At 43.2% G+C, this 12,757-nt stretch overlaps 1 protein-coding gene across 1 annotated transcript in view; it reads right to left on the bottom strand.

Moving 5' to 3' along the window:
• Positions 1-12,757, bottom strand: part of LOC138245733 (EF-hand calcium-binding domain-containing protein 6-like) — a 348,792-nt gene that overhangs the window by 84,689 nt on the left and 251,346 nt on the right. Inside the window, exon 14 of the mRNA XM_069199599.1 lies at positions 3,045-3,183. Coding sequence (XP_069055700.1) covers positions 3,045-3,183 — 139 coding nt within the window. The remainder of the gene's footprint in view (positions 1-3,044; positions 3,184-12,757) is intronic.

Here is a 12,757-nt window from a genome sequence, read left to right on the forward strand (position 1 = left end):
TATTTGTCATGTCAAGAAAGCAAGATGGGGAGGTACCTCATTTGCCTTTAAAGCAGCCAACTTATGGAATTCCCTGCCACTGGAACTCCGCTTAGAGAACTCGAAACTCTCCTTTTGTAAAAATTTGAAGACTTTACTGTTCCCTCTGTAGTTTCCTTTGCCTGGTCAATGGTCCTGCATCAGTGCTGCATCAGTGCTTGGAAGCCTTCGGGTAGCCATGAACTCTATAAATCCTAATGATAATAATAATAATAATAACAATAATCTCCAGAAACGGTTACTGACTTGCTGATTTGGGCTACTTCAGCTTTGATTGGTGCTGGTTCTGGGGGTCATACGACTGATCCTTGAGTCACTTCTTTGGTCTTGGGTTTGGGAGCAACTTTTTCTCAAGCCAGGAGCCACAGGCACAGTCCACTCTTTGCTAGCCCAAGATGTGGCATATGCAGTCCAGCAGACATTGCAGCCGCTTTTTGCCAAGTCCAGGGGTCCTCTTCAGTCCTTTCTACAGTTCCGCAGTGATCTGAGATTCAGTGTGCTATGGGTGCTACATGTATCCTCAAAAGTGCCCTGCGGGGATGATGCATCACTAGCCAACGTGCTACCATGATCCCTCCCACACTGTGACGACTTCCAGCTATGTGTGGCATCTAACAATCCCAGAGTTCACTATTCTGCCCACTCCCAAGATGTCCGAACTCTTTTTTGCATGGTAGGAACTTGGTAGTCCACCCTAGAGCTGGTCTCCCCTCTCTGTTCCCACTGTCAGCCTGTCAACCTGAACAAAGAGACCTTTCTTCAGGAATGTGATTGCCATTTGTCTTTGAAGTTAAGCTTGCCTTTTGGGCTACCACCCTGATAAGTAGGATTCTATTGTTCCTGAGAGTCATTCACACTACTGTCCAGGAGGGCAGAAGGTTGTCTGGTGGCCAAAAGTTGTGTGAGAATACTAGATAAACTGCGCAACAAAGTGGCAATTTTCTAAAAGTTGTCTTTCCTTAAAAGTGACATTTAATTTGACTTGGGCTTCAAGTCAGGTTTAATGCCATGATTAATTTGATACCTCGAAGTACCAATTTTAGTAGTCCCATTCAGAAGTAAGTCAGGCTGAGGGGCCAGTCGATAACTCTCTGTTAGCCAATGAATGGGATTATAACTTTTCCACAGCAAAAACAACAATTGGCAGGTTTTGCTGTTAGGGCTTATTAAAGATTTATGGGGGTCATTCCGACCCCGGCGGTCAAGGAGCGCCGGGGCCGGGGTCGGCGGGAGCACCGCCAACAGGCTGGCGGTGCTCCGCAGGGCATTCTGACCGCGGCGGTATGGCCGCGGTCAGAACAGGAAAACCGGCGGTATCCCGCCGGTTTTCCGCTGCCCTGAGGAATCCCCCATGGCGGCGCAGCTTGCTGCGCCGCCATGGGGGATTCCGACCCCCTCACCGCCATCCTGTTCCTGGCGGTTCCGACTGCCAGGAACAGGATGGTGGTGAGGGGTGTCGTGGGGCCCCTGGGGGCCCCTGCAGTGCCCATGCCAATGGCATGGGCACTGCAGGGGCCCCCGTAAGAGGGCCCCACTTTGAATTTCAGTGTCTGCTTAGCAGACACTGAAATTCGCGACGGGTGCTACTGCACCCGTCGCACCCTTCCCACTCCGCCGGCTCCATTCGGAGCCGGCTTCCTCGTGGGAAGGGGTTTCCCGCTGGGCTGGCGGGCGGCCTTCTGGCGGTCGCCCGCCAGCCCAGCGGGAAAGCCAGAATGGCCTCCGCGGTCAGAATGAGGCCCTATGTCCTACTTAATATGATACTGGGGCTTGGTAAGCCTTCTGTAGGAGAGACTTACATATATTGTTAAGTGAAGTGTGGGAAAAGGCAAAGTCGAACCAGCAGTTTTAAAACTGCTCATCCATCCTGCAGTGGTAGGTTGGGAGCCATTTTTTACTTTGTAACACATAGGGTGGCACAACTGGTGCTGCAGTCCTAGGTGGACAGAGTGTCTTACATGCCCTGGGTACCAATTACAAGGGGCTTATAAGAAAGTTGGTTTATGCCAGTTGGGGTTAGGCAATTCAACATACCTTTTGTAGTCAGTTAGAACACTGGCACTGAGGTCTGGTTGGCAGGCATCAATGCGCTCTCAGAATCGAAACAACAGCAGCATCAGTCCGAAATTGTGGGGATGATCATGCAAAAAGAGGCATTTTCTTACACTATTTTTGTTATGATATTTAGGTATGTTCCCCCAAAGACAAATTGAAGCCTAATTCCTTAAGACCTCCTGCCTCTTGACAAAGGGTAGAAGGCAAGGAGAAGGGGGTACGAACCACTGCCTACATGGCTGCAGACTCTTGTGTAAAACTGCCTTCAGGCTTGTGCTGAAAGGGAGAGGGCCAAAGTCAACCAGGAAAAGTGAAATATTTCAAAGACAATTATAGGGGTACATGGACTGCCATAAAAATTATCATGCCCATTCAAGACATCCTCTTATGCATCAATTACGTTTGATGTAGACACTAGTATGACTTTGATACTACAAGAGTCAGAGAGAGTCATTCACCACACCCTTCTTAAACTCAAAAATATTTATATGAGTATTATGTGCAATCTGCCCCACAAACTGGGAAGGCAGTTATTCTCTATGTCAATTTGAGGTAGCTGTCTGTGTTTTTGATGTCCATACTGCATGCATAATTGTCCTGACATGCCATTACGCTTTGACTTCCATCAAGTAAGTAATGTGAGCTTGGTTTATTGGCATCATACAGTTCGATAGCTGCTCAAAGTTAGTGGAAAAGAGCACGTTTGGCAGTCAAGGCAACTGTAGAAATACTCACTTCTTCTCCAGGGGTGTTAGTACAAATATCCCCACCAGGCCAGACTGCCTTTATTTCGAAAGAAGAACAAATATGTACATAACCTTAGCATGAGATATCACTAGAAAACAGCATGTGTGAAGCAGATCCCCCAGTCACAGTCATGAGCAAGGCTAACACTCCATGTGCCAAAATAGTGCCATCACAGTAGTTATGTAGTGGGGTTTGCACTGTACCTGCTCTGGTGTCCTCCCGCTGATATATTCTTCTTTGGAAGAGGGTGCTCTCGGATACATTTTGGTTTCCATATCCTCACTAGGTGGAGATGCTGATCTTGCTATAGACTTCTCATCAAAAAGTGTTGGCACACCTCTCCTAAAATAGAATATGTTCTTAATATGTTAATGCAATGTAATCTCACTGGTTATCATTAACATCATAAGGTGGGCAAATATGTATATGAGCTAAAGTATGAATGTTCAATAAAATATTTTACACTAGGTAGGTTTTGCATACTCTTTACAATTATACAACAGGGGTAGTTTTAGATTGACACACACATTTGTGAATAACGTATTGAGTAGTTTTCATTTAACACTGAATGAGGAATCCAGGTTAGAGGTTGAAAATAATCTATGTGAGATCCTTTCCCCATGACAGCTTAGTGCACAGCAGAACACAGATCATTCATTACCTGTACTGTGGGGATTCAATTTAGCCTTATACATACTGTATTTGTGTATTGCAGCGTGTCCAACTAAATGAATTACACATATCTTCCTATGTATTCTGAACCAAAAGAGTCAATGTTTGGATTGATACCCTTGAAAAACGTAGAAAGGATTTTACTACAATGATTTAGAGTCGCATTATAAGCAAAAGGTGAAAAAGCTGAGGCTCTCTTATGTCATTCAAAGAGCAACATGATTAACAACTCAAAGAACTAAAATAGTGTGAATTCTATATTGTATGTAAGGAAATGATGTACGAATGAAATACAGCACAAAGATGTTATTAATGAAGTACATTATTTTCAGTCATATATTTAAGGAAGTTCATTTGTGAGCAGGACATTATTACACCTTCTGTGGCATCAGTAGAACAATAAATGTCTTAGTTCTGCATGGCAGAATATTGTCCAATTTAACTTTTTACTTAACAATCAGTCAATGTGGACTTTGAATTCAAATATACAAACAATATTTATACAGTCCATTCAAGAAAAAATACATATAAAAGTAGGATGAAAAGCTATGAGAAATTAAAACACAGTGTGGGCAAATTAATATTTTGGGGGTATTAAAGGCAACAATGAGATTCGTCAACGAGGTCTCACAGCTGATCAGGTGACACCTTCACCCTGATTAGGACTGGCTCATCAGGCCACCACGTTTTGGAACACAGGTTTCTATGAGACCCGCAACAAGTACTTACAACATCATTTTACATATAATTACTTTCTGTTGGGAGCATGTTGTTGTTTGTTGATTGTTTAGCCATTCTGTAAGGTGAACGCAATTTTTCTAATTAAGGGCATGACAAAACCAGCCCTATTCCTGATAGACATTACCTCATTATTGGTATGCCATGTCAATCCCAAAATGCTGATGGAATCTTCACTCCTCATCCCTTCCGTTCATACCATTCTTGAGAAAAAATCCCCACAGACTTTGTCATCTGAAGAAAGTGATATCTAAGCTAATAGATCACCATTTTCTTGAAATCTCTGATGACAGAAACTATTAGTGATTTTCTTTAATATATTCTCCATAATATGTATTTGTGAGGGTAGAGAATGGGAATCTAATCAGGAAAGTTCTGTCTATAATTACAGCTGTAATTTAAGTTTGCATCTAAGAATTTAGAAAAAAACGAAGAAAATATTTGGAATCATTATTCTTGGAAGCAATCTGTCATAGAAGGCCCATTGATAAAGTATTCCACAATGTGTGAAAATTCAAGGTCAGGACTAAGATAGAGCTAGAAAGTGTTAGTACCTTACATCTACTATTTTATATTATGCAAATGAGACAGTACTTTTTCCGCACTAATTGGCAAAATGGGTCTATCCCAACTATGTCTATTTTAATATATGTCTATTTGTCATAGGTAGAGGTAAGTTCATCTTATTAGAGTTAAGCTTCAGATAGTTATGGCTCAAAATATTCTTTAGGTAGCTGTGAGGATTGAAAAAGGGCTGTGTATCTTCTTCCTATGACAATGCCTTGCAGCCAAAGGATTTGATGATGTAAGACAGTTATTGGATGTACACATTGAATAACAATGGCTACAAAGAAGACACCAGAACTACCCCAAATGGCACTGAGGTGCTTCTTGATGTATAATGAGATAGATTGAGACACTGATGTATAATGAGATACGTTGAGAGATTGGGAGTGGCCCTCCAGGAATGAGATTAACTATTCCACAGTGCTATCTTTGATTCCCATCTTTCTTAATTGTTGAACCAGAACAGACAGGCCTGCTATTTTAATAAATACTGTTGTAATACATACTTGTGATGTGTCATCCGCATCCAAACTAGACCTCAGGTCCTCCACTTCTCTCAGGAATGCCATTTCTGTCACTCTGCCATCCTACTTACCATAGGTCTGGGGTAACTGATACCTCCAAAATTGTCAATAGCTGTTTCATCAGAATTTTATTGAGGATTTTACCAAGTGCTGGGAGAGTTGTAATTGGACAGTAGTTGGCAACACTGCTATAATATATTAGCAGGACCTCTCCAATGGCCAAAGAGGTGTTAATTAGGTCTGTGACACTGTCCCTAATTGGAAGCTCTAAACAGCTGCCTGGAATGGATTATCTTAGGCGCTTCATATGCATGATAAAGGGCTCAACATTTTCCCTGGTAGCTGGTGTGAAAGAGGTCCAGGAAGACCCATTCCTCTCTTGGGGGGGAGGGCACATACAAAGGTAGCTGAGCCGAATTCCAATCTAGTTTTATATCCCTCTATGTCCTGGGTTTTGAGCAATGCAGGTCATTGTTCACTGAAAACCTGTGATTTTTAAACCTCTTTATAAAATTAAATATGCATTAGGGATGGAGAGAACACCCCTCAAACCCTCTTACAAAGGTCTGACACAATCTGATTTAAAGCTCATAGCAATACAGCAAAACATTAAGAGAGTTCAAGCTTGCAGGTAAAAGTTTGTACCACGAAATCAGGGAAATCTCATAATGAGTAGCAGCAGAGCAGATCCACTCCTGGCCTGAAACAGATTCTCAGTGCAAGAGGACACTAGTTTCAACCTTCCTTGGGAGACCATCAGAATGCAGACATGAAGTCCCTTAACTCAGAGGGCTCCCTGACAACCATCTGGATATATGGATCCCCTATACAGATCGATATTCGATGGGGAATGAACCAGAGTAAGAATGAGGAGACAGAAACATGAGAACATGCTTTTACTTCAGTGTCAACTTTAAATGTATTTTTCGTGTATGTTCTTAAAGGTCAGCAACTGCATTGACTCTGTAAGTTTTCTAAATACACAGACTTAAGTGCACATACAGAAACAGACTAAGTTTGCACACACACGCACTCTCTCTCTTTTGGAAATATGTGTCATTATTGTAAGCCATTTTGTGATTTATTTATGTGATTAATTAACCTTTTTTAGCACAATCAAAGAACATGTGAACCTCAAAGGATTGTCTCCTTTCATTATCCAATACTGGCATAAAAACACATAATTTTCCTATAAGGTGTTTCTAGGGACGTTTTCATAAAATAGATGTTTGTCTTGATTGGAATTTGAAAAGATCTAAAATATAAGTGACAACAAGGGACGTCTTAGCATTCTACAATTTGTCCACTCTCCCCAGCTAAAAGGTAGCTTACATGCATGATACGTCATCAGAACATTGCGGCTTGTTTGTACCAGGACACCTTCAGTTTGTTTCTATACTGGCAGCAATCAGGCCTTGATACCAGCGGTTGGATTACAAATTTCTTCCAAAAACCAAGATCAACTCAGAGGTGTAATGGAGGGTAGCGAGGGAGGTGAACGGCTTAGAACCGCCCCTCCTGCCCCGCGCATTAGTGGGCCAGCGATAGTACGCTGCAGGGTCAAGGGCACATGGACCAAATTCTCCCAGCACTTGACAAACTTAACCAAGCAAACCAAAGATGCTCACAATAAAGGAGAAAGAAGGGCAACCACCCTAATGAGTTTTTCTTGCGCTTGGTTGAACGAAGAAGCCTTTTCAGGAGGCTAATAGTTGAAAACCTTTGCGGGCTTTTGTCCTAAGAAATGGCAGGCGTTTTCCACCCTTTTTTTTTTTTAAAAGAAGAAAATAAAAGAAAAAGTAAGGCCCTTTTGGTGTCCCCATGAGCTGTGTGGATTTTAAGGGCGACCTCGGGTCATACAGAACTAATCAACCGAAAACAATACGAAAATTAGCCTGACAGTCAGCAAGTATCTGAGGACTTTATCAAAAAGAATTAGGAATGGACAAACTCACTTGCAGCAGCAAAGGGTCGAATCTGCAAGGTGGCATTGTTGCTGCCTGGATTAAATTATGTATTCATTGTTAATTTATGTATGTATGTGTGTGCAAATGACCTAGCTGCTGCAGGTGCATAAGGGGGATTCTGAAAGGGCCCGGTTTAGCCCCACGGCTGCAATATTGGTCCATTTAACTCATTCTTCCCCTTAAAGCGATCAAACACTGACTTTTGGAAGGGGAGCAGATAGGGAGGAAAACGCATGACCAGTGGCCTTCTGAGCCCCATTCATGACTTTCAGAAGGCCGAGGAGAGGAGAGTGCAGGCCCCATGCAGTTTAATGGCGAGGAAATTAGCAAATGAATGCTTATGTCAATATGTGAATAATCCGTATTGGTTTAAACAGATACAAAGTCTCATTCGAAGCTTAAAAGCTCGCAGTATGCCCCATACGCAGAGACCCGCGAAAATCGTCTTTTTGTGTCAGAGGACGGACAGACAATAATTGTTGAATCGAATCAAGACTACAGACTCTTCCCAATTCATTTGTTTCGAGCGCTTCCAAGTGAACGAGACGATAAAGCGAACCATTGGTCTTTTTCTGCTGCGTCATTGAGGTATTGCTGAGTGAAGCTCAGATCTGACGTATATAAGTATTTTTTTCCAGGTTCAATCCGTCCTCTTTTTGTTTCGCAAGGGCAGAAATCGAGGTTACAAAACAGCAGGCATCTTGATTTTTTTCAAGGTCTTAACCCGGCATCAATAATCGACTGAAACTGCCAGTGCCCGCCGCTGCTGACCTGGAGTAGCCACCCTCAGTGGGGCTCCGTGTAGGGCAAGACCCTGGGCGCAGGATGAACACAGCACCCCAGCGTGTGTGCATGGAGGCCAGAAGGCAGGCATGTGCCCTATGACGGCGTGCCATGTGGACAGAGAAAGATGCACCTCACTCATCTGCCACAGGGGCCTTCAAAATACACATATAAAAACTTCTACATCACAGGAGGGATTATTATTACAACGTAAACCACGATTTTTTTTAACGAAATCCGGGCTCTACCCTTAATGTTGCACTTGAAAACAAGATTTTTTTATTCGTTGAATTAAGTATCCTTTGGGTTTTTATATTGTATTGTAATTTAATAGAATTTATGTAGCGCTTACTATCCCTGACGAGGCTTCGAAGCGTTTTTAGAGGATACCCTGTTCAGACTGAGACACCATTCAAAGGTTTGATCAATAAAAATGAGTAGCTTTAGGCTGTCACCTACACATTTTGTATAGTTTCTTATTTTACGATAGGCACAACAATCTTTTCCCCTGCACACGAGAATCTATAAAACCCATTACATTTTCAAGTGTCACACCTGACCTTAAACTGGAAACATTTCCATCAGCAGTTTTGATTGTTTTTTTTGTTTTGTTTTAATTTACTGTCAGCATGAGAAAAATGTTTCCATGTGAAGAATTTACTTCCCCAGCACCTGCTGGACATGTGGGACACTTTCATAGTTTCTTACCTAATTTGCACACTTACTTCATGTAGTTTTTAACACTACAGTTAGGAGCACAAATCATTTATGAAGAAAACATTGCGAATGTCTGTGAATGCAAAGTTATGACTTTAAGGCAAGTCTTGTGGGAGGTCATTACATTTCCAGTAGCCAACATGGAGCCCTTCATGTGGGAACACACATTTTCAAAACTTTAGCCCCACACTTATACCACTGGAAAGTCGGCATTCTTGCATACATTTTCGGTTCAAAGTAGAATATAGGGTCAACAAAAATTCCTCAAAACCTAATAATGAGGATGAAGTTTTGAAAACTATCACAAAATACATATTTTTTCTAAACGTAAACGTAATTTCTAACTGCAATTTTTTTTTCTCAAGGAGGCCGAGAAACAGTCTGGTTATTTAATGATATGAAAACTAATTTCTAAAAGACACGTTCCCCTGATCGTATCTTAAAGTTGAGATTAACTTTGTAACTTGATGTAAGTAAAATGTATTGAAGCAAAGAGGTTCAGCAATTGCTTCTTTGCATGTAAAGGCAGGAAAGCATGTCAAATGACAGATAAGACAACCATAACACCTCCTCTGACAGACTTTACTGCTGTGAACCTGTAGCTTTCTATTAAACAAAGTCTCTATGAGGAGATAGCAATACGTGCCTTGTTTAGGCACAGTAATTGAACAAAAATACCATGTGTCATGCTGCATCAGTTCTGAGGTAACCCACAGCTGGCCCAGGAGGAATATACTCTGATGCCAACAAAGGGTCCAGGATCTGGGAGGCACCTCTTGGGATCAGGATTCACTCCAGCAGAGGCCAACATCAAGGCACAGGCAGGTCCAGTTCCATTTGGGAAGCTTGGCAGATGCAGGACAGATATTTGGAGCTTGTTATGTCCCTTTAGCTCACAACAGGGTGCCTGTCAGCTAGACCTTAGAGTCACCTAGGTAGTTCTGGTGTCAAAAAGCAGATCCAGTCTTCATTTCTTAGGCAGCAGGGAAGTCCTTCTTGCAGCAGGGCAGAAGGGCAGTCCTATCAGCAACAGGGCTGAGGGCAGTCCTTCTTCTGAGTCTTACAAAGGTCCAGAAGTGACATGAAGAGTTGGTCTGAGGGTTCAGTATTTATCCATGGGACCAGCTTTGAGGAGGGAGAAACTTCTAGACTTCCCCTCACATTTGGTTCTGGAATGGAATTTCTTTCCTTCCCCTGCCCTGGTCCCAGGATGTCTGGAATCACAAACGACAAAGGTGAAGTTCTTTGTGAGTGGGCTGAGGCAGCTCAGTTTGTACTGCAAGTGTGGTAGGTGACAGCTTTGCCCCCTCCCATCAGGTTATGACTGCCCATCCTGCCAACACCAAATCACTCTTTTGTGATACTATCTCGGAGGAATACACAAAGGCCAACTGCCATATACACCTAGTCATGTGACCCAGGAAACATGCTGCAGGCATTAACTGGTTAGGTCTAGAAAATTTCAACTGTCTAAAGGTGACATTTTCAGTATTATGACTCAAAATTCGACTTTACCATTAAAGAGGGTTTTAAATGGCAATTCATTAGAAACCAAACATGGTATTTCTACTTATTCCCAAACAAAAGTTATAACTTATTAAATGTAATAAGGTAACCCACTGTTATCCTATGAGAGGGGTAGGTCAGCAGTGAAAAACAAATTTACAAGTTTTTCCCTATTAGGACATGTAAAACTACATGGCATGTAAAAAGTACTTGGTCAACTTTTTATTTTTTTGATAATTTTTTTTGTTGAATTTTTATATGCAAATACACACTCTTTACAATCACATAGATATGATAGCTCGGAGATAACCAGTTTGCAACAAGCATTACAGTGAGACAAGGCGCTTGTAATAGGTTGCATATCTCTGGGTTATACCGCAAAGGGTGTGATGGAGACATCCTTGTTCATCAGTGATCTCAGGTATCACTCTGGTTGCTTGATTTCGGGTGGCAAATCAATACAACAGTTTGCCATTTTTGTCTCCCTCTCTGTAAACCTGAGCAGTCTAGGTCAGTTAACAAAAGACGGATCTCCTTGCGTATCAATGCAAGTTGACGACAAGTATCACCTTGTGGGTCATTGAGGAGATACTTCGCCAATCGAAAGGCGCAAGCCTACAACTGAGTAATATGCTATGTTTGGGATCATTCCTTCTCCTTAATCATGCCTTTGGCATAACCTCTAATGGTGGCCTTACTTGCAGCCCATAGAGTGCCTCCAGAGCTAACTGAGCTATCATTCGTTAAGTAGTACACCTTGAGGTCGTTTTCCAGTGCCTGCTTGTAGGTCTCTTCCTGAAGATACAATGCATTGAGCTGCCACACAGGATGCAGCACATATGTGGTAGATCCCAGCCTGAGGAGAAGAAGGGCATGGTCAGAGATCCCACTAGGGAGAATCTGGACATGGGACACCCAGAGACAGTCTGCGGCTGGCATGAAAACAAGATCAATGTGTGAGTGAGTATGGTGTGCAGCTGATGTATGTGTAAATTGCTGCTGCCTGGGATGCCAGATCCTCCAGACATCACAGAGGCCTAGAACAAAGGTCCACTGCATGAAGTGCTGAGTGCCAGTAGGAAGTGAAATAGAAGTGGGACTGGTGAAATCCAAGGCAGGGGCGAAGGCCACGTTAAAGTCTCCTCCCACTACTGTGAGGCCCCCAGGGAGCTGCAACAGCACCTTTGAGAGCTCAGCAAGAAATATGTCAAGGGCTGCAGGAGGGGCATTGGCGCACACAAGATTAACCATGCTCCCTCTACAGTGCCAGCATGGGTGAGGGACCCGTCATGAGGGTCTAACACTGTCTGGGTGACAATCATAGGAAAAGACCAGCGAAGCAGAATCGCAATCCCCTGGGCATCCCTAGTGTAACCCGAGTGGTACACCCAATTGTATCCCTGACAGAGCAGAAAAAGGCATCAACTTCCCATGAGGTGTGTCTCTTGTAACATCAGGATGGCAGACAGGAAGCGATGGACATACCTCATGACCGCAGAGCATTTCACACAATCCAGCAGCCCATTAGCATACCAGGACATTAGGTGAAAGGCTTCCATGCCAATGTGAGGGGATGTTGTGAATTTAGCACATCGGGGAGAACCCTGAATGTCAGGGGGGGCCTTTTTTGTAGGGAGGCATCTGGTGTTCATGCTGAGCACTAGGACATCTGGTAACATGGCAGGAGTGATGTGACCTGAAGGGGTGTTTGAGTGTGGTAGTAACTAAGAAACAAAACATGTTAAACAACAAAACAGTGCAAAAACCCTTCCCCCTAACAACCCTCCACTCTCTACTTGAATCCAAGAAGCATCTGTCACGCACAAAATGTTAACCAAGAAAAAAACACAACTTGTAGGCAGGTGTGGAGTGGTGGACTCCTCCCCAGAACAGGATCAGCACTGACCAACAGGAATGAAAGCAGAGAAAAGAAACAATAATAATTAACAATTAGACAAGAGAAAGGTCTCCCTTTCCAAAGTGACTCCCCACCTTCATCACCAGAAGCCCAGCAGCAGTTCAAAATGTGGGGCTTTGGGACAAATTGTAGTCAGCTTCAATTTCACGGGAGGCAGTAAGATCCAGGGCGGCATCCCAGTCTCAGCTTGGCAGTACACATGGGCCACATCAGACGGGGGCAGGTCCATATTGGGTGGTGGGTTCTCTTTTGCACAATTATGAGGAGAGAATGACTTTGCCCTAGCACCCGGCACTTCTTGCGAGAGCAGGTGTAGTACTTCTTTGGTTTGGGAACGTTACCTGTAGACACAGTCAGCGAGGTCATCAATCCAGAAGGAGGGGACCGCCCCGGTCTATGAAGCCGCCTCTTCTCTGTAAGCCTGTACCAAGCCACCTCTGGGGTGTTGAAGAAATGGGAGTTATTGGCAAAGATCATCTCTATTCATGCCAGGAACAGAACCATATAGAGGAGATTGAGTGCCC

The sequence above is a fragment of the Pleurodeles waltl genome, chromosome 1_2, assembly GCF_031143425.1.
Source record: "Pleurodeles waltl isolate 20211129_DDA chromosome 1_2, aPleWal1.hap1.20221129, whole genome shotgun sequence".
NCBI lineage: Eukaryota > Metazoa > Chordata > Amphibia > Caudata > Salamandridae > Pleurodeles > Pleurodeles waltl.